A 21,115-nucleotide genomic window follows, 5' to 3' on the forward strand; every position below is an offset into this window, starting at 1 on the left:
GCCTTCCTGGGGTCTTAGGACAATGAGGCTAGGTCCTTGGGCTCCTGGAGGGATAAGGGCAGTGGCAGTGGCTGGAGGCATTTGGTGAGCAGCCCCCTCTGAGCCTCCCCCTTCCTCCCAGCTATTCACCCACCACCCCACCATGAATTGCTGAAAGGAACATCTGATCACACTACAGGCCTTTAGACCTCAATGAGAAAAACTGTCAGCCAGCCCGTCTCTTTGTAAGTAACTTTTATTTTTATTTACAACAGAATCGGTGGCTTCGTTCCTCCATCTTTAGGGACAGTTGGCATCAGCAGCCAGATGGAAAGTCCGCCGTGAAGTCAAACTCATTCTGCCCCAGCCACAGCTCTGGCAGCTCATTGGCCCGGTCCAGTCCCAGTTCCACCACCAGCGACATCAGCACCTCCTCATCCACTGGGTCCGAGTCGATGATAGCAGGGCTCTGGGCACCAGTAGAAGGAGAGAGTGACCCCGCCCCTCCCGCCTGAGCTGCAAAGCCCCAGTTTTGGAGGGGCCCTGCCTCCCCAGGTTGGCCCGTAGTAGCGGCAGCCATCCCATGATACTGGCTATTGAGTTTCTGCAGCTGCATACTGGCCAGCAGATGAGGGGCAGGGTGCAGGTTGAAGGGTGGGGGTTTAGTGGGAGGGGTGGCGGTAGGAGAGCCTATTGGAGATGGAGATCCTGAGGAACTAGTGGGAGCCCCACTGGCCTTGGTTCCATTCGAGGCTACGCCAGGGTAGTGCAGAATGGCCACTGCTTTGCGGTCTTTCACTCCCAGGTTAGAGTAGGTCAGAGAGCTCATCTCTTGGTTGGCATCCTAGAAGTGAAAGAAAGGCACAGCATGGTAGCCCTGTTAATGGTTCTGCCAGCGCCATTCATCAGGCTCAGAAAGCCCCTATGTGCACTTCCTTTGGGGCTAGTGGTGGGGAGGGAAGAAGGAGGCCCCATGGAAGGTTAGGCTTCCAGCTCGAATATCCTTTTACTACCATGGTTCTGAGCGCTGAGCTCAGACCCAAGTCCTCCGTGCTGGGTACCCACCATCCTAAGTGGGTTCATGGCTTTCATCTCTCTCTCCCTGACCCTTCCTTCACTTCACCATTTTTCTTTTCACTTCACCATTCTGAAAAGGGCATCTCATTGGCTCTCTTCTCAGCCTCACAGCAATCTTTGCAATGGAGTGGTCTTATGACCCTCTATTTCTCTGTTCCCTTTATCTGCCATCTTCCAACACCTCGGTGGGTTCAATTTGACCACATTTAGGCAGCAGCTATTCTCAGCCTCCCCAAAGAAATCGCTGCCATTTCTTTCCTCTCTGCTACAGGACACTAAACACCATGCATAGGAGGGCCTATCACCAGGCCCAGATCAGTTTGTCTTTCCATGCTTCAGGGTCTCCATCTGCAAAATGGCACCAGTTACCTCCTTTGCAGGTGAGGTGCCACCCTTGACATCAAGTGCAGGCCTCGACATGGTTGGCATTTCAGAGCCTTGGCAGAAGTTGGATAAACTGGTGGGAGATGATGCTGCCAGCTGGAACTTTTGTGCTGTATGTGAGGGAAAAGAGAGGATAAGGACAAAGTCTTCGTTGACCAAGAAAGCACTAGCAAAATCCTAAGCAGGGTAACTCCACACAGCTACAAGGCAAGGATGGCACCGGGGTTAGACCCAAGACCAGAAACCACCTGAGCACAGGGAGGAGATCAAGCTAGAACATTGGCCCGAGACAGGAAAGGTGCTTGATTTAGCCATATGCTGCCCAGGCAGCAAGCTACCCACATCACCAAGGGGGGGGGGGAGGGGCACACGTTATTGTTTCCTCACACAAGTGACTTCAGGGCCCCAAGTATGTGTGTGAGGTGCACAGCTTCTGATTCTGAGGACAGGAATGTCCCTGAGCAAGTAGCACACTTTCTCAGTGGGCCACTGGTGTCCAAGGCTGGAGACCTGAGACCTCCACTGGGATTGGGAAAGAGGGGAAAGAGTCAGGGCAAGGAAGACCTGGAAAGCTGGCTGCTTTGGCCCAGGGAAGGAATATGTCCCCAAAGCTAACATCATGGGGTTCCAAAGCCCTGCCTTGGGCACGGGTCTGAGAGAACCTGGGGTGATCAGGGTGGTCCGGGGATGCTAAGGCAGCCAGAGAACAGCTAGAAATGTCTCGATTTTCTCCATGTCTCCAAGACAACCCTGGCAGCACTGGACTTCCCCAGGATATCTGCTCTGAGCCCAGCCACACCCATCTGCAGGGACTGGTGGGAATGACTCTTCCTGGAGAGAAACTGAGGCACTGAGATGCAAGGGCTTTCCCATTAAGTAGCTGTGGTTCTGGGAGCAGGATCTAATACACCTCTACCCACATGCCTCACCTGACCACTGGCCAAGTCATCATACCTGAAATGACTTAAATGGCTCCTGAAGAAATGATTTCCTAGCTCAAGTGCCAAAGGATTAAGGGGATGAGGGGGAAAAGAATGCCCCCAAACCAGAAAATAAAAAAAATCTCTGGAAAATCTCAAGTTTTCTTCCTAGAAGCTTGTTTTTTTAATCCCTATATATTCTAGCCTTCATGATGACTTAGAGATGTAGAATTTCCTATTTACAAATACCTCATAGCTCAAAGATTCTTCAGGACCTTAAAAAGTATCTCTAACCTTTCCAACAAGGTTTGAATTCTCCATACCTCCCTCTCTCCAGTGGTCATTAGAAATCTGTTCAGATACTTCTAGAAAGTGACCGCTTACTGCCTGTCTTTATCATCACCACTTACTTATCAGGGAAGGAGGCAAGAAAAATAGAGAAAGGAAGAAGGGGGTGGGGAGAAAACATGAGAAAATCAGCTTCTGGGTTTGCCACTGCTGCTTGATTGGAGCCCTGTTTCTTCTCTGAGGCAACACGAGAATATTTCAAGCCAGCGATCACAAGACAAGGAATCTAATCCATGTCATCTTCAAAAGCCCAGTACCTTTGGTATCAAGCAATTTCATATCCAAAGAAAAAATGTCTGGGGGGGGGGGCTTGACCATCTTTCCCCGTTCCTATCCAGCCTCCCTCCCTTATGCTGCTAGGCACCGGAACGCACCAAAAGAAAACACAACATTAACAACAACAAGAAGAAACAGGAGAGAGAAAAAAGAAGTAGGGGGTGGGGGAAGAACGAGAAAAAAAAAGTATCTCTGTTTTGATATCAGTTCTTGGGAAGACCATTTATTTTACCATGTCTCCCCCTTCAGGCTGGGAGCTCCCCTAGGCGGGACCCTGTTTCCATTCGGATCTGTGGCCTCCCATCACCGCCACCTCTCCACCCGCCCTGGGTCTGGGCTCAGTAGGCGCTCAGTAAGTGTTATTGAATCCGTCTGAAGAGGCAATACCATTTCGATCGGAATGCGGGCCCCTGCTTCCCCCAGTTTGTCCCCACTCTGCCACCCAGTCCATTCGAAGGCAAAACTTGGCAGCGCGGAAACGTCCCAGGCTGCTCTCCAAGCTGCGGGCTGACCACTGCGAAACCTCTGCAAGAGGCGGCTGGATAACCCGAAGCAACAAGTGCCTCTTCGCCCGCCGTTGTCGCGGGCCCCAGCCACCAGTTCCCAGTCCCGCCTCCCTCCCTTCTCTACGGATCTTCCCTTGGGCCGCCAGCCCCCTCCCGCATCGATGGGGGTGGGGAAGGTAAAGGAAGTAGAGAGAAGGGAGAGGCAGGTAGGGGGCCGAGTCTTTGACCTGTTGGGGGACCAAAAGTTAAAATGGCACCAACCGGATGGCTCCATCTCGATTGCTATTTTCTCACTCAGGAGAAATTTAAAAATCCAAACAGTACTGCGGCTTGGCTTGGACGTGCTCTAACCAGACCAGTCAGTTTCGCCACCTGAAAACTAAAGGCCCGTTGTTTGCGGACAGCTCGGCTGCCCTCCCCGCCGCATCCCAGGTAGAGCTGCGGGAGTTGGGGGCGGCTAGGAGCATCCCTGCGCGGTGGGCGCGAGCACCCAGGCCACCAGGGCCTCGAGCGTCGGCTCCTGCAAGTGCGCTATCACGAACCGATTGTAGAGACTGGATGGGCGGGCGGGGAGAAGCGCGGGGTCTTGGGCCCCGCAGCGAGTTTGGGTCCCCGCGGTGTTTCCGCGCGCGGGGGCGCACTCGGCGCCGGCAGCCACTCCCGCGCCTCATCAACACTTACTGAGCGCCCGCTGAGTACCCGACGCGGCCGCAGGCTGAGCCTACCCCCTAGCCAAGCCGCCTGTAATCAGTGCTATAAGCCGGCTGCCAGAAGAGTGAGAGAGGCTCGGAGAGGTTCGGTAACTTGCCCAAGGTCACAGCGCTAGAAAGTGGCGGAACCGGGATTCGCAGCCAGGGCGGTCTGACTCCAAGTCCGACGCTCGGTGAGGCAGGGACTCAGTGCGCGGCCCGGCCCAGCCGCCCTCGTTTATAGGGAGAGGGGTGTGTGCGTGGGTGTGCGTGGGTGTGTGGGCGTGCGTGTGGGGGAGAGTAAAGGTCTGCTGAGCAGAAGAGGCAAGTTGCCCAAATTCGCTAACTTCCATCCCGCAATTCCGCTGAACTCGTCCCCCCAAAAGCCCCTCTCGTCTCCAGTCCCCGAAGGAAACCTGAGCTTTGCGCAGCCCCACAGCCGGAGCGTCCAGATGCGGTCTGGGCGATTAGCAAAGTCGGTGGAAGCCAAGCTGGAGAAAGCGCGGACGCGGGGAGAAAAGGTGCTGCGGTCTCCCCGAGAGAAGCGGGCGCCCGGCCCGGCTGGCGGAAGGCGGGCGCGCTGGCGAGCGAACAGGCTCGCTGGTGGGCAGGCGGCGGCCCCTCCGCCCCCAGTAGAACAGCTTTCAAACAGAAAACAAGTCCCCCAGAGGACCCCGGCCCGCCCGGCCGCCGCCCGCTCCCCACACCCGCTCCGCTGGAGTCCCTGGCCCCACCGACCAGCCCAGCGCCCTGCCCGGCGGCCCGGCTTACCTCTGCGACGCCGCCTGCCCTGGAGAGAGGGAAGCGCGGAGCCCGGTGAGCCGCGGGCGAAGCGGCGGAGCCCCCAGCCCCTGGCACGCACGCCGCCACCGCCGCCGCGAGCCGGTCGCGCTCAGTGCCACCCGACCCCGGGGCGCCTGGGTAAAGCCCGCGCCGCCGCGCCGCCGCCGCACCGCACAGTGCCGCGCCAAGGAGCCCCGGCCCGCACCCGTGCCCGCCCGCCCGCCCGCCCGCAGCTTCGGCGCCTGACTCCGGGGCGGTGGCAGTGGCGGCCTCCGCCGTCCCTTCCCGGCGCCGGGGACCCGGGTCTCAAGCCCCCATTGCCGCCCGGATAGCCCTGACGCACACGCAAACGGCAGCAGGCTGGACTCGGCTAGGAATCCCAGGAAGGACAGACCCTTTTCCCCCCCTTTTTTTCCCCCCCCCCCCCAATTTCCACGTCTTTATAACCGGCTTAGGGCATTATTAGCACATGTCCTGGCTCGTGGGCGAGTTGGTGGCAAAATCTGAACTGGATACTCACTGAGGGCCAGAGCGGGTGCTGTGCCTTCCTCGGCCCTCTTCCTCCTCGCCGGGAACGACCCCTCGCAGGCAGGCTGCGGGCGGGCAGCCGGGCGGAGCGAGCCTCCTCTTGGCAGCTCAGCGGTGCCCCTTCTGCAGCTGTGCCGCTGGGAACATTTTATAGCGGCTGCTGGCGTGTGTGGCCCTTTAAAGGCGCTCAAGCTGGTGCAGTCACCGCGGATCGTGTGAAAGCGAAGGGCCGGCTGGGGAACGGAGTCCTAGCGGCCCCGCTGGTCGGACAGCGCCGGGGACCACCCGCGGTTCCCGGGGTGCAGCCGGCGGGCCCAGGCCATGGGCACCCTCAGCTTTGAGCCCCAGGCCGACGCCTGCGCCTGTAAAGCTGGGGGTGGCCCGTGCCCGGGACATGGTCTCTCCCCATCGCCCTGCATGGACTTGCCCAATAAATTCCACTTAGCAATTTCGCTGAGGCTAGGGAGAGCTGTTAGTGTCTGTTTTTTGACCTAAATCTAGCGGGTGGCCAGAGCGGGCTTCAGGACGTTGGGGGGGGGGGGGGGTGGGAAGAGAGGTAGAGAGGTATGGCCTAGGGAATGGCCGGGGAGAGGGGGACAGGGCTCGTGCTGGCCGGGCAGTATTTTGAGTTTTCTGCAGGGCTTTCTCCGAGCCTCTTTGCCCCCTCTGGGCCGCACCATCTTGTTGAAGGGCTGAGGCTGGGAGTCGCTTTCCCCTTAAAGTCCCCGGATTCCGGACAGAGCCTCATGGAGGGCCTATCCGGCAGCAGCGGCTTCCCTCGAAGGCCTGAGCGGGAGTTGGGTTCTAGGGATTCTCTCTTGTGGTTAGCCCCCGGCGGAAGGAGGCTGGCGGGATGCGATGCGGGTATATGCTTGCTTATCCGGACCGTGGGGCCAGGTGCACCTCAGGAAGCCCGCCGCAGAAAAGCCAAGAACTGGCAGCCGTGTCCGAAGAGCTTGCCCCGGAGCTTGAGGGGATCCCTTCTGCCTTCCCATGATGCCAGGTTATTTTATTACGATTATATAATCATTTCCATCTAGCAGGAATTACATTTTGCATTTAGAGCACATATTTCTCAGGTTGGGATACTATCTTACAAATGTTTAAGGGAAACATTCATGTTTCCTTCATGTTCATGTTCCTTGTGGCCAGCAAGCTCCCATCTCACCTCTTACGGGAAGGCCACGGATTTTCCCTCTACTAAACTCTCTTTTTTTGGCCCCTTTCAGCAGCTGTTCATTTTACACTGTTTATAAAACATGCTCTTTTCTTAAAAAGTCCTGATGTTAAGAGAAAAGAGGTGAGGGAATGTCATGAAGTCATTTTCACTACGTATGTGTTCCATCTTCTTAATTGGATTTGAAGACCTAAAGGTCTTTTTCTTTTTTCTTTTCATTTTTTTCTTTCTTCCTTCCTTCCCTTACCTTCCACACACTTTTCCCTAAGTGCCCTGCATTTGCTCTTTGAACAAAGTTCTGTTTGTTGACGGACTAGCCGGCTTACTGACTTAAGGATGGGGAGCAAACAGAGGGACGGATCAAGGCCCTTCCTTAACACCTGGAGGAAGCGAAGGGCGTGCTCTGGACTCCAGCTAACCCCCTTCCCCAGCCCCAAAAGCTGCCTTGCGCAGCTCTGTTCCTTCCCCCTCCCTGCCTCAACATAAACCCCAAGAACGTTACACCCACACACCATTTCTCACTTTGCCCAAAGATCGTTGGGTCATGTCCACTTTGCTTCCTCTAAAAGGCGGGATCTGTCGGAACCCAGAAACCCTACAGAGTTTGCCTGTGAAATACATCCGCAAGCCATCTTGGTGTTTGCCTGAGGTGAGCGACCCCAGGGTTTGGAATTGTGTTTTGCTGATTGGACCTCCGACCTACCCTCCCCCTCCGCTCCCTCTGGGCAGCGGGTCTGGAAACAGCGGCAGCAGCGCCGCTGCAGGCTCCGGATCCGGGAGGTGTCGGATCCGCCCTCCATCTATTGGATGGCTCCCAGGCCAATTGTTAGAAAGAGGCATATGTTCATCTCGGCTTCAGGAGTGTCTCCGGAGCAGTTGCTCAACAGCCAGCCCCCTCCCCCATCCGGACCATTGAAGGGCAGAAAAAGGAGCGCCCTCCGCCACAATTCTCTGTGCCCACTTGCTGGACAGTGTCTCCCAGCTGGTGGCTTCCTGTCATCTTCGCTGTCCTTCCACCTCCTGGGGAGCAGAAAAGAGAGGGGCTTCAAGCACTCAGTGGTGGAGCACAAAAGCCACCCCTTTCCTTTTGGGGGAGATAGGAAAGGAGGTTAGTTGCAGAGGCAGGGACAGAGCAAAGGAGACATTTGCATCTATCTGCAAATTTGCCCCCGATCACAGACTTCCCAGTCGGCTCCAGCCCAGCTCAAAGCTCTCCACCGAACTCTTATCTCCAACTTGGCAACTAGATCCCAAGCTCTGGGAAGCAAGGAGAGGACAAGGATGGTTACCCAGCAAAAACTTTCTGTGTGCCAGCATTGGCCTAGCATGTTCCCATCCATCATCTCATTTAATTCCCACGACAGCCCTGTGTGAGGTAGGGTTTACCAAAGGTGAAACCGGGACCCAGAGATATGACCAAGTTAACACAGCCAGGGGGCCGGGTGTTTGAATCTGGGTCAGGCTGACTGCAGAGTCCTTACCCTCACCCTTAACACCTCACTGCCTGCGAGGATAAGGTGGCCTTCTAGACTGGTGGTGGAGAGTACATGTTCAGGGGTCAGTCCACTTGGGTTTAAATTCCCACACTGCCATTTACTAGCTGTATGATCTTAGGCCAAGTGGTTTCATTCTTTGGGCCTTGGTTTTCCTGGCTGTTAAATGGGGGATCTTAATGGTAGCAACTCTGTGGGTTTGTTGCAAGGAAAAGCTTAGCCTGGTTGGTGCCTGGTGTGTAGTTAAGTGGTCAACAAATGTTGTCATTGTGCCTTCTGAATCTTTTCCTTTTGCCTCTTAGCCCTGTCTCAGCTCATACACTTCAGGTTCAATAAAACTGACTGATTAATTTAAAAACAAGGCTGAGAGGGGATGAAGGAGGTCTATAAACTCAGGAAGGGGAGGGAGAAGAAAACACAGATTTGTTCTCAAAATCCCATCCCCCAGAACCAAAGGCTGTCTGAGCTATATGACAGGAGTAAATTAGGGACCAATAAAAGGTGACCACTTTTTAGAGGACTGCTGGAGGCCATACAATGGTCTCCAGAAACATGATGCATATGTGTGTAGAAAATTTTAAAAGCACATCTTTGTTCATGAATGTTTGGAGGAGAATTGTTTACAATAGTGAAAAAATAAAAAGTAATCTAAATGTCCATGGTAAGGACATACCTCAATACCCTGACACCAAAAAATTAAAAATTAAAAATCCTGATTTCTGAAACTCTTTTATTCATGGGAAAATGTTCATAACAAAATATTAAATAAAAAAATGCTGGGTACAAAGTTGCATAAATATGATGCCAAGCTGCAAAGAACACAAAGAGTAGAAAATTAAATACTGTGTTTCCAACCATGTATGAATATGGGTAATGAAGCAATGGTCAGGAAAACACCAAACCAACAACAGGGTCAGTAGGGTGGTAGGATTATGGCTGGTCTTTTCTCTTTTTTCCATGTTATGCAATATGATGATTTTTATATTAAATATGAATTTATAGTTAATGAACTGCATAAATGGTATGCTCCCACTTTTGTTAAAATTATATGTGCATAGGGGCGCCTAGGTGACTCAGTCAGTTAAGTGGTCAAGCATCCAACTTCGGCTCAGGTCATGAGCTCGCAGTCTGTTGAGTTCGAGCCCCGAGCTCTGTGCTGTTAGTGCAGAGTCCACTTTGGATCCTCTGACTCCCTCTCTCTCTGCTTCTCCGCTGCTTGTTCTCTCTCTTTCAAAAATAAATAAGCATTAAAAAATTTTATGTGCATAAAAAAATTGGAAGTAGATACACCAAAATGTTAATGGACATTATGACTGAGTAATGGAATATGGGTGATATGTTTCTTTTCCTTTTTAAAATTTTTCTGCAATGATGATTATGTTATTTTCTTACAATTAAAACAGATTCATAATTTGAAAATTGCATAATCAGTACAATCCCACTATGTTAACAGTATGTATGTTAGTTGAAAGAAATGGGAAGGAAATATATTAAAATATTGACAGTTTTTATATTAGTGGTAAAGGATTATGGGTAATTTCCATCTTTTCTTGATTTTTCTGTAGTACAATTTTATTACTTTTATATTTTCAATAAAGTGATACCTAACAAATGGTATAGACAGTAGGATCCCACATTTGTTAAAAATATATGTGCTTTGGGGCGCCTGGGTGGCGCAGTCGGTTAAGCGTTCGACTTCAGCCAGGTCACGATCTCGCAGTCTGTGAGTTCGAGCCCCGGTCAGGCTCTGGGCTGATGGCTCGGAGCCTGGAGCCTGTTTCTGATTCTGTGTCTCCCTCTCTCTCTGCCCCTCCCCTGTTCATGCTCTGTCTCTCTCTGTCCCAAAAATAAATAAAAAACGTTGAAAAAAAATTTTATAAAAAAATATATGTGCTTAGAAGATATATGTGCTTAGAATAAATAATAGACTACTCTAAAATGTTATCTCTGGGTGGTGTGGTTATGGGTGATTTTTGTTTTCTCCTTTGTATATTATGTCTTCATTTTCCAATTTTGTTACAGTCATCACGTATTATCTTTTAATTATGAAAAACATAAAAGGCAGTTCAGTACTGAATCTCTTATGGAAATGAAGGGCGTGTCTGGGATTTATTTAAAAATATTCCAGTGGGGCTGGGAGTAAGGTGGGTGGGGATCTAAATAAAATAAGATGATAATCGTTGAAGATGGTGCATGGGCCTTCCCTGCAATGTTTACTTGTGTATGTTTGAAAAGTTCCATCAATATATTTTTAAACATGTATTTATTTATTTTGAGAGAGAGACTGTGAGTGGGAGACAGAGAGAGAGAGAGAGAGAGAGAGAGAGAATTCCAGGCAGACTCTGCACTGTTTGCAAAGAGCGCAGTGCAGGGCTTGAACTCATGAACCGTGAGATTACGACCTGAGCTGGAAATCAAGAGGTGCCCCTCCATCGGTACTTTTTACAAAAGCATTTTCACATACATTAGCTCTTTGAACCTTATGCCAGCTCTGTGGAATCACTTGCAGTGGGTCACACAACTGGGAAGTGAGAGTGGGCTTGACCTGGGGCCCCTCATTCCGAGCCTAGGTCTTGTCGCTGCATCCCAGTTGCTTCTTCTTTTTCATAATGAAAAATAATTAGCATTTTGTCTGGTTCTCTAAATGTCATAATTGTTCCCTGCACAGAATTTGGAAATAACAGAAAAACACTAGGAGGAAAACATAATAACCTAACCACATCATAGTTAACCCTTTGGTGTCTGGTCATGCAGACTCTATCTCTGTTGCCTCCTTACTCCAGAGGTGATGAGTGGGGCCAACATCTTCACAGTAAGAGTGGTGAGTTATTCACTCCAATGGGCTAGTGAGTGAATCTGGGCCCTTCAGGTGTGGGGTCTCAGGAAATGCTGAGTCCTTGCCACTCCCCTCCTATTCTCTCCTGCCCCCTTCAGATTCTGCAGTCTGGGTGCAGTTCTTTCCTATGTCCTTCTTCCCCCATACAATCTCAAGAAGTAGAAGTCCAGTTGGAGAAGTCTGGGTGGCTCTTCTCCCCTTACTCCATCTGGAACCCCTATCCAGGAGCTCCCACAGGACCCTGATAGTCTGCAACCACACTGCATGCCATTGTGCCTCCATTTCCCCATCTGGAAGATGCTAGTGAGAATAGCAGACTGGTCGGCCTCTGCCAGGGAGTGATGAGCTAACGTCTGTAGCGCTTTCCAGCCCCTCAGAGCAAGGTGCTGGGAGCCTCCCCAGCTCTGCTCGCCTTCCTGCCTGCATGCCTGCCTGCCTGCCGCTGCCAGCCTGAGTGAGTGCCTGGGCCTGGCCGCCCCTTGGAGGGAGTGGCCACATTCCTCTGCCCCAGGCCAGCGGGCTTGGACAGGCACTAACTTCTGCTCCTGTGTTACAAGAAAGGAAGAAGAGGAGGACTGAAGAGAAGAGAAGATGAAGAAGAAGAGGAACAAAATTAGTAATGGGGAAACGGCTTTGAGAAACCTAAAACTGAGAACAGCAGAGAGATAACAGGACGTCCTTGGGCACTCCAATCAGCTTTGTAGGTTGTAGCCTTCGTTAGCTGTTTATATGGGGGGGGGGTGTGGAATTTTGAAAAGGGCCAAGAATTGGGTCCAGATGAATTGATTCCCTACTTGATTTCCTGTTATTTATACATAATGGGAAAACCGCAAATATACAAAAAAGTGTGGCCACCCAGCCTGTCATATCCTTGGGGACTGTCTTCACAGTTCTGCACCCACTCTGGCCTTTGAGGATGTCATTTTTTTTTTAATGCATATTTGTTTTTGAGAGAGAGAGACAGAGCACAAACAGGACAGGGGTAGAGAGAGAGGGAGACACAGAATCCAAAGCAGGCTCCAGGCTCCGAGCTGTCAGCACAGAGCCTGATATGGGACTTGAACCCAGATCATGACCTGAGCTGAAGTCGGACGCTAAATTGACTAAGCCACCCAGGCGCTCCTGGGGATGTCATTCTAGTCTATACCTCTCCTAGTATTGAACTTCACAAGAACCCTAGGAAATCGACACTGACATCCCCACTTTATAGAGAATGGCATCGAGGCACAGAGAAATGAAATAAAAGCCCAGGATCACAGAGCTGGGATTCACAGCCGGGTCCAACTCACTCTTAAGACCAAAGTCTTCCCATTAGGCTACCTGCTCCACTGTTATCTGTGTCTATGCTTTTCTTTCCTCTAGAATGGATCCTCTGCCACCCCCATTGCAATAAATGATCAATGTGGGTAGCCAGGATGTATGCATGGATCAGGTTGACGGAGAGACCCAGAGCAGGGAGCCCAGTTTAGGTGCTGTGGCAGGAAATCTCCAGGGATGAGTTTCAGGGTGCTAGAGGGCTGCAGCCTGGGAACAGCAAAGACAACTGTGAAAAACAGTACCTGTGGAAGAGCACAGGGTTCAAAGGCAGGGAGGGAGAGAGACGCTGGTGAAGGGGAGAGAGAGAAGCAGTCAGGCCTGCCAGGCCCTGGGCTATTTGGGTGTCACCAGTGAAGCTAGAGGCCTTGGGAAGGTGTGAAGCTTTGTGGGGAAAAAGAAACCCTGCTTTAAGCATGTTTAGTTTAAGCTTGTTGGCAGAACATCCAAGTGGAAATAGTTTGCACACAGCCAGGAATATAGGACTGGAAAGGGTGTGAGGTTGTGTCAAAAAGAGCAATCGGCAGAATGACTTTCAGCCAAACCGTGGGGAACTTGCCCCTGCCTCCCTCCACTGGCACAGAGAGGGGCTCTCTCCTCAGGGGCCTGGGACACTGGTTTTTCACCACAGCTCTCCCTTCCTGTCCCCTCCATGGCCCCTCCAGCCCAGCACAATCATGGATACATGCTTCAAATCCCTAAAGGGCAGTGTGAGGGGATCTCAGTCCATAAATTTCCCCACACCAGGGAGTGACAGGGGCCTCATGTCACTTTGCTAAATACATTTTGCCTAGGCCTTAAGCATGCCAGGCCTTCCCTAGTCTCACTTCAGCTTGTAGAACACAAGCCTTTGGGGTCTTGTTTGCTCTCCCTTTTCTGCTGCCCACCACTCAGGCTAGTGGGGTCTCTTGGCTTACTTCATCCTTAAAAAGGTGAGGCCATTTTAGTCTGGCCCTGCTGCCTGCATCATCAGACTGAAAGTGCTTCCCTTACCTGAGCCCTGAGGTGATGTAGTGGACCCTCGGCCCCCCAATCTCATCTTTACGCCTGGAGGATTTCCTGTAGTCCCCTCTCTTGGGCTCTGGGCCCTCCCCTCCCAACCTCCCAATCCTATTGCATCAGAGACTTCAAACTTCCACTCATCATCCATCCATGGACCTCAGTTTTGCTCCAACCAGAGCCCCCACTGCCATGGAGAAATCTCCCAGCTTGAACAACTAGCCCTATTGTCTCTCTTGGCCCTTAACTCTGGGTCTGGGGTTAGCTCAAACAAATATGACCGTGTGAATGTGGTTAGGATTCATTTTGCATGTATAACCTGGGGGCCTGAAAATATTTCCTCAGGTCCCCACAGCCACAGTCACTTGTCCTTCGGGGGGCATCGATCAGAGCTGGAGATGGATGGCGGATCAGAGTACCTCAGGGGCTTGGGGTGCAGATTCTGCTGCCAGCCATGAAGAGAGGCCCACAGGCCCAGTTACCCAAGATCTGTCTCCTGACTTGACACAGAGACAGGGCCCGTCAACTAACACACACAGTCTCCTCGTGCTGATCACATAAAGACACCGCCTCTGGTTGGACTAATTAGAAACAGGTGCTACTCCCTCTGGGCTTCACACAACCCTCACCCCAGGGCACATGGCTTTGCAAGAGGAACGCAAGCAAGCTGAATTTCAGGTGTCCCTGTTCAGGGTACAACCCAGCACGAGAATACTTGAAGGCCCTACAAAGAGATGAGTGTACATCACCAGGGGGTTTGGGTTCCTGCAGCCCAGTGCTCCTAAGAACACCGCCTCAGGGGACGGTTAGCTTTAGTCCTATTAGCTCTGACGAAAAACATCAAGGGTAAGCGCCTGGGTGGCTCAGTCGGTTAAGCGTCTGACTCCTGATTTCGGCTCAGGTTATGACCCTCACAGTTTGTGGGTCTGAACCCCGCATCTGGCTCTTTGCTGACAGCCCAGAGCCTGCTTGGGATTCTCTGTCTCCCTCTTTCTCTGCCCCTCCCCCTAAAATAAATAAATAAACAGTGTTAAAAATTGTTTATTTATTTTTGACAGAGAGAGAGTGTGTGTGTGAGCGGGGAAGGGGCAGAGAGAGCGGGAGACACAATCTGAAGCAGGCTCTGGGCTGTCAGCACAAAGCCCCACATGGGGATTGAACTCACGGACCGGGAGATCATGACCTGAGCCAGACGCCCAACTGGGTCACCCAGGTGCCCCAAAACATTAAGGAAAAAAAAATTGATGGTAATATTTTCTGAATGCTTATTAGGTGACAGACCCTCACAGTTCTTAGTGGTCCACACTTCTCTCAACGAATCCACACAACAAGCTGAGGTGTTAGGTGAGTACTATTATTACCTCATTCCTATTTTACTGGTAGGGAAATTGAGGTACTGATATATCCCATAGCTTGCTAACATTCCACACCCTGTATGTTTTGGGCTGAGGATTCAAACAAGGCAGACTGGCCCCAGACAGTCTGCTGTTGACCACTGGGCCTCACTGCCTCCTAAGTAACACCCATTGGGACCTCCCCCTTCTAAGTTCATCCAAGCCTTCCCCATGCATGAACAAGGTTGATTCTCAAACCTCTCTACCCCTCATGTGAGGTTGTTGCTATTATCAATTCCATTTAACAGATGTAGGAAGGAGGCTCAGAGAGGCAACCTAGCAAGTGAGGATGCTGGGACTGGAATCCATTACTACCTGTTTCTATCTCCCTTTCTTGCTTGCTAGCCAACCACTCCCCCTCCCCCATCCTGCCCAGTTTCTTGCCTTTCCTCAAACTGAATGTCAGAGCTGGTGGAAATCACATCCGAACCTCTCACTGTTACAGAGGTGCGAGCTAGCACTGTATAGTTACCTGGTTAGAATCTGGGGAAAAGAGAGGCTGAGGAGAAAGAAATGTATTCAATGGATGGAGAAGGAAAGAATGAATGAGAGCGAGGGAAAGAGCAAGAGAGCGTGAGAGTGAGGGCCTGGGAAGAAAACAAGGCAAGGAAAAGAAATCAAATGAGAAAGAAAAAAAGCCCAAAGTGGGGTGAAGGTATAAGTGACCGGCCATCTGGAAGCAGCACAGAGCTTGGCGGGGACATGTGTTTGTGAAGCAGGGGAGCTAGATCGACAGGTGCGAGGGCCCAGCTGCTGCCAGACAAGAACCCTCTGGGCCCAGCGCCCTACCAGAAAGAAGGCAAGGCCCCTGTAAGAGACTCCTCCAGGGGGCTTTTGGCTGAGGGAATGGAAGGGAGCTGCCCTTCCCTGGGGGCAGGGCAGGGCCTCAGCGGGCCCAGGGGCTTGCCTCTGAAGAGCTCCTGAGGGGGGAGGTGGCTGTGGGGAGGAAGATTCCCACAGCCTTTCTGCACTTTTCATGCATTTTCTTCAAACGTCTCCCGTCTCCCGAGTGTTACCTTTGGAGTCTCAAATACGGTGATTCCCTACCATATTTGAATCCCAGGCTGCCTGACGCCATCTTTGCCTGGCCTGAGGGGATGAGTAAATGCTAATGCGTGCTGCCTTCAGCCGGAACCCTGTAGAGATAGGTTGGGAGGAGGAAATGGCCGCCCAGACCCGACTGCTCCTCTTCCCCTCCAACTGAAGGTATGGCCTACTGTGATGTCGAGAACATGGGTCTCTGCCATCAGATTGACCTTGATTCAAATCCCAAGGCTGTCACTTCCTAGCTGTGTGACCTTGGGCAAGTGACTTTAGCTCATCGGGCCTCAGTTTCCTCGGATGTGAAGTGGGGAAAATGAGGATACCTACCTCATGAGGCTGTGCCAGGGTTGAATGAGATAATGTCTGTGGCTGTAAACTCTCAAGTGCTGTACACATGTGAATAATTACTCTTCCCTGATCTCTGTTCCCTGCTGCTTGGGGGATAGAGTCAGCCTTCCAATCTGAGTCCAGTTCCAAGCCTGACTTCACCTCCTTGGCCCTGTTTTCCTCGTCACATACGACTGTGTGGGAAGTCAGGCCTCCTGACCCACCAGGGTGGGCTCAGGGCTGGCTGTGATTCCTCTGCTGTTGTTCTTCCAGGCCACAAATATGCGCTGAACCCCAGCTTGGCTCTCTTCTGGTCATCGAGGCCTCAGATGGAATGAAGGTGCCCCTTTAGCCCTCAAGGAGATCCCAGTGTAGTGGGGAAGATAGAAAAGCAGACTTTAACAAGATCAAGTGGGAGATAGGAGGAGGTGATGTCTGAGCTGAGAGCCAGTATTCACCAGGTGTTGGGGACAGTACATGCAAACGATTGGTGAGTCCCAGGAGAACAGCACAGATGGGCTTGGTGAGGTCATAGGAGCCATACTGGGTGCCACGTGAAGAAATTCAGCCTTGATATTGTGCTCACTGGAAGTGACATGGGAAAATATACATGGTAGAGTGTGTTACTCATTTGAGGCTCATTGCCTCCACCTTCTCCATCCACTTTCTACCCTACCAGCAAGAAATCAAACTGAGCGCTAAGCTTTGGGGAGAGATACCAGTCCTCTCTCCAGAGCTCAGCCAAATAAGGCACCCTGTCCTCTGTCACCCCCACCCCACTTCCCAAGCTCAGTAATGACACCTCTGTCCACCCAGTTACTCAGGTCAAACACCTTGCCTTCATCTTTTCTTTCTCTCACTTCATGTCCTACTACTCAGCAAATTCTGTTAGTTCTCTTTATTTTTTAATTTTTTTAATGTTTATTTATTTACTTTTGAGAGAGAGACCGAGAGAGACAGAGAGGGAGAGAGACACAGAATCTGAAGCAGGCTCCAGGCTCTGAGCTGTCAGCACAGAGCCTGATGCGGGGCTCAAACCCACGAACCACAACATCATGACCTGAGCTGAAGTCAGATGCTTAACCTACTGAGCCACCCGGGCGCCCTCTAAGTATTTTATTCTTTTGGGTGTTATTGTAAATAGAATTGTTTTCTTAATTTCCTTTTCAGATTGTTCACTGATAAAGAAACACAGCTGAGTTTTGTTTGTTAACCTTGTACCCTGTAATTTTGCTGAATTTGTCTATTAGCTCTAGCAGTTTTCTTTGTTTTGCAGCATTTTTTAAAATATTTTTTTAATGTTTATTTATTTTTGAGAGAAAGCGAGCGAGCACAAGCAGAGAAAGGGCAGAGAGAGGTGGTAACAGAAGATTCGAAGCAGGCTCTGCGCTGACAGCAGAGAGCCCAACGCAGGCCTCAAACTCATGAGCCATGAGATCATGATCTGAGCCGAAGTCGGATGCTCAACTGACTGAGCCACCCGGTCAGCCCTGTTATGGCAGTGTTTTTATTTGTAAGGAAAAATGAGAAAATTCTGAATATTCAGCATTAGGGGACAGGTTAAACAAATTTTGTAGCCATCTATATAATGTGAATACTTCAAGGGATTAGATGTGCCATACTTTTTGGTATGTCTTAGATATGCCATAATAAAAGATGAACAAGGTAGTTCATTATAGATTGATATGGAAAGTTGCCCAGGGAATATAATGAAGTGAGAAAAATCAGGTTACCAAACAGTATGGTTTCATTCATATAACAGTCAAATGATCATATACATTCCCAGCTTCACAGGGACCGGGATTATTGCCTGTTTTGTCCACAGATATGGTACATAATGTGTGCTCAATAAATATTTATGGAATAAATGACAAAAACTCTGGAAAGATACACACCAAACGCTAATCGTGGTTATTGCTGAGACAGGGTTATGAAGGAACCATTATCTATATTGTTTGAATCTTTTTACCTCAAAAGATATATTGCAGAAAATTTTCCATTAAACACACACATACATACACGCACACACACACACACACACACACACACACACAACACTCCATTCTCTCTCTCACTAAGCAAATGATAAGAAGAAAGGCTCTGTGGGCCAAGGGAGTCTTCAGGACTCCATCTGAGGTAAACAGGCTTCTCATAGATAGCCACTTTGGAACAGGGCTTCAGGCAGCTTATTTCTCTTGTCCTAGCAGCTAGGGTGTTCTTTTTAAAATGCAAATCTGATCAGGCCACTCTAGGTTAAAACTCTCTGGTGGCTCCCTTACCTGCAGGATCAAGTCCAGTGTCCTCCACCTGGCACAGGAGGCCCTTTATGACCTGGCTCCTGCTATTTTACTATCTCTCACTCACTAATATGGATCTCAACTTTTGATTATAGACATTTAAAAACACACACAAGCAGAGAGAATAGTATATTCAACCTCCATGTGTCCATTAAATCAACTTCAACAATTATCAACATTTTTCAAATTTTGTTTTATTTATCTCCACCCACCACTAACTGCTATACCACATACATTTCCCCCTTTGTAGTATTTTAAAATACACCCCAGATGTATTATTTCACCTGTAAATGCTAGACTATGTTTCTTTAACAGATGAGGACTTAAATAAATATCTAACTACGGTGCTCTTACCGTACTTAACAATATCATCAATAATTTCTTCTTTTAAAGTTTATTTATTTATTTTGAGATAGAGAGAGACCGAGTGGGAGGGGGGCAGAGAGAAAGGGTGAGAGATAGAATCCCCAGCAGGCTCCCCACTGTCAGCGCGCAGCCTGATGTGGGGCTTGAACTCATGAACTGCGAGATCATGACCTGAACTGATGTCAAACACTTAACTGGCTGAGCCACCCAGATGCCCCATCAATAATTTCTTTTTAACGTGGCCATTATCTTTCAAAAATAAGCTTTAAAAGCTGGGGTGCCTGGGGGGCTCAGTCAGTTAAGTGTCTGACTCTTGGTTTCGGCTCAGGTCATGATCTCATGGTTTGTGAGTTCGAGCCGTGCATTGGGCTCCATGCTGACAGTGCAGAGCCTGCTCGGGATTCTTTCCCTCTCTCTCTGCCCCTCCTCTGCTTGTTCTTTCTGTCTCTCTCTCTCAAGAATAAATAAACTTAAAAGATTAAAAATATCTTTATTACTGGGGCACCTGGGTGGCTCAGTCAGTTAAGAGTCCAACTCTTGTTCTCAGCTCAGGTCTTGATCTCAGGGTCGTGAGTTCAAGCTCCACATAGGGCTCTGCACTGGGTGTGAAGCCTACTTTAAAAAAATCGTTATTATTGAAATATAGTTGACATACAATGTTATATTCGTTCAGGTGTATAACACGGTAATATGACAATTCTATATATTACTCAGTGCTCACAATAAGTGTAGTCACCATCTGTCAGCATACAATATTATTACAATGTCACTGACAATATTCCCTATGCTGTACTCTTCATCTCTGAGACTTATTTATTTTATAACTGGAAGTATGTGTCTCTTAATCCCCTTTACCTATTTTGCCCATCCTCACCCTTCCCTTCTGGCAACCACCAGTTTGTTCTCTGTATCTATGAGACCATTTCTGTTTTTTTGTTTGTCTGTTTAGATCCCACATAGAAGGGAAATCATATGGTATTTGTCCTTCTCTGATTTATTTCACTCAACATAATACCTTCTGTGTCCATACAGGTTGTGGCAAATGGCAAGATCTCATTCTTTTTTTTTTTTTGCCTGAGTAATGTTCCATTGCATGTATATATACCACATCTTTATCCATGCATTTATCAATAACGTTTTGGGTTGCTTCCATAGCTTTGCTATTATGAATAATGCTGCAATAAACATAGGAGTGCATATATCTTTTCAAATTAGTGTTTTCATTGTCTTTGGGTAAATACCCAGAAGTGGAATTACTGGATCCTATAGTATTTCTATTTTTAATTTTTTAAATGTTTATTTATTTATTTTTGAGAGAGAGAGAGAGCCCAGCATGGGTGGGGGGGCATCTCACAAACCTTGAGATCCTGACCTGAGCCGAAATCAAGAATTGGACGCTCAACCGACCGAGTCATCCAGGAGCCTCTATTTTTAATTTTTTGAGGAGCCTGCATACTGTTTTCCACAGTGGTTGCACCAATTTACATTCCCACCAACAGTGCATGAGGATTCCCTTTTCTTTATATCTTCCCCAACACTTGTTATTTTTTTGTCTTTTTGATACTGGCCATTTTGACTGTTCTGAGGTGATAGCTCATTGTGGTTTTGATTTACGAATAATTTCTTGAAAAATTTTGTATTATGTTTATTTTTGAGAGGAAGAGATAGAGCATGAACGGGGGAAGGGCAGAGAAAGAGGGAGACACAGAATCTGAAGCAGGCTCCAGGCTCTGAGCTGTCAGTGCAGAGCCTGATGCAGGGCTTGAACTCACAGACTGTGATATCATGACCTGAGATGAAGTTGGACACTCAACTGACTGAGCCACCCAGGTGCCCCAATTTATGGGCAATTTCTTTACAACACCTAGTCCATGTCCAAATTTCTCCTATTGCCTTAAACATACCTTTTTATAGTTGGTTTTCTTGAATACTGTCTAATATTCTGTGTTCTGACAACACTCAAGTGCTTGTGGCCTCCCTAAATTTTATGTGTCTTTGCCTGGAATGCTTGTCCCTCTCCTTCCCCCCACCCTGCCCCTACACCTGGCCGTAGATCAGCTTGAGTGTCATCCCCTGTTTGTGGCCTTCATGATTGTCACAGTGTAGATTGCTTTTCTCTCCTCTGTCCCATAATACTGAGGATATGACACTGCTTTATCTTAGTACATTGTTCCACCATTCCATAGGTATATATTGGGAATTACCATGGTACCATGCCAGGCACTGGGGATACAGCAGTGAAACTGCCAAAGTTCCCACCCTCTTAGTGCATGTGAGTAGGAATAAATAAAAAATGAATAAGATAATGCTAAATGGTATAAAAATAGGTTTTTTTTTTGGCTTTTTTTTGTTTGTTTGGAATAGAGAGGGCGGCGAGG

General features: G+C 49.4%; 1 protein-coding gene across 6 annotated transcripts; it reads right to left on the reverse strand.

The window, feature by feature from the left end:
- Window positions 1-217: 217 nt before the first annotated feature.
- Window positions 218-5,646, reverse strand: CITED1 (Cbp/p300 interacting transactivator with Glu/Asp rich carboxy-terminal domain 1). 6 transcript variants are annotated; one of them, XM_023249122.2, is made up of 4 exons: window positions 5,306-5,321; window positions 4,951-4,969; window positions 1,426-1,550; window positions 218-823 (listed from the first exon to the last, which is right to left on the reverse strand). In XM_023249122.2, the coding sequence occupies exons 3-4, from the start codon at window positions 1,483-1,485 to the stop codon at window positions 296-298; spliced, it is 588 nt and encodes a 195-aa protein (XP_023104890.1). In that variant the 5' UTR covers window positions 1,486-1,550; window positions 4,951-4,969; window positions 5,306-5,321; the 3' UTR covers window positions 218-295. The 6 variants fall into 6 exon arrangements, with proteins under 6 accessions (XP_023104890.1, XP_044906900.1, XP_004000677.1 ...); XM_045050965.1 differs by lacking the exons at window positions 4,951-4,969; window positions 5,306-5,321 and adding exons at window positions 3,752-3,869; window positions 4,216-4,231; XM_004000628.6 differs by lacking the exons at window positions 4,951-4,969; window positions 5,306-5,321 and adding an exon at window positions 5,483-5,646.
- Window positions 5,647-21,115: the final 15,469 nt, after the last annotated feature.

The sequence above is a fragment of the Felis catus genome, chromosome X, assembly GCF_018350175.1.
Source record: "Felis catus isolate Fca126 chromosome X, F.catus_Fca126_mat1.0, whole genome shotgun sequence".
In the NCBI taxonomy this organism is placed as follows: domain Eukaryota; kingdom Metazoa; phylum Chordata; class Mammalia; order Carnivora; family Felidae; genus Felis; species Felis catus.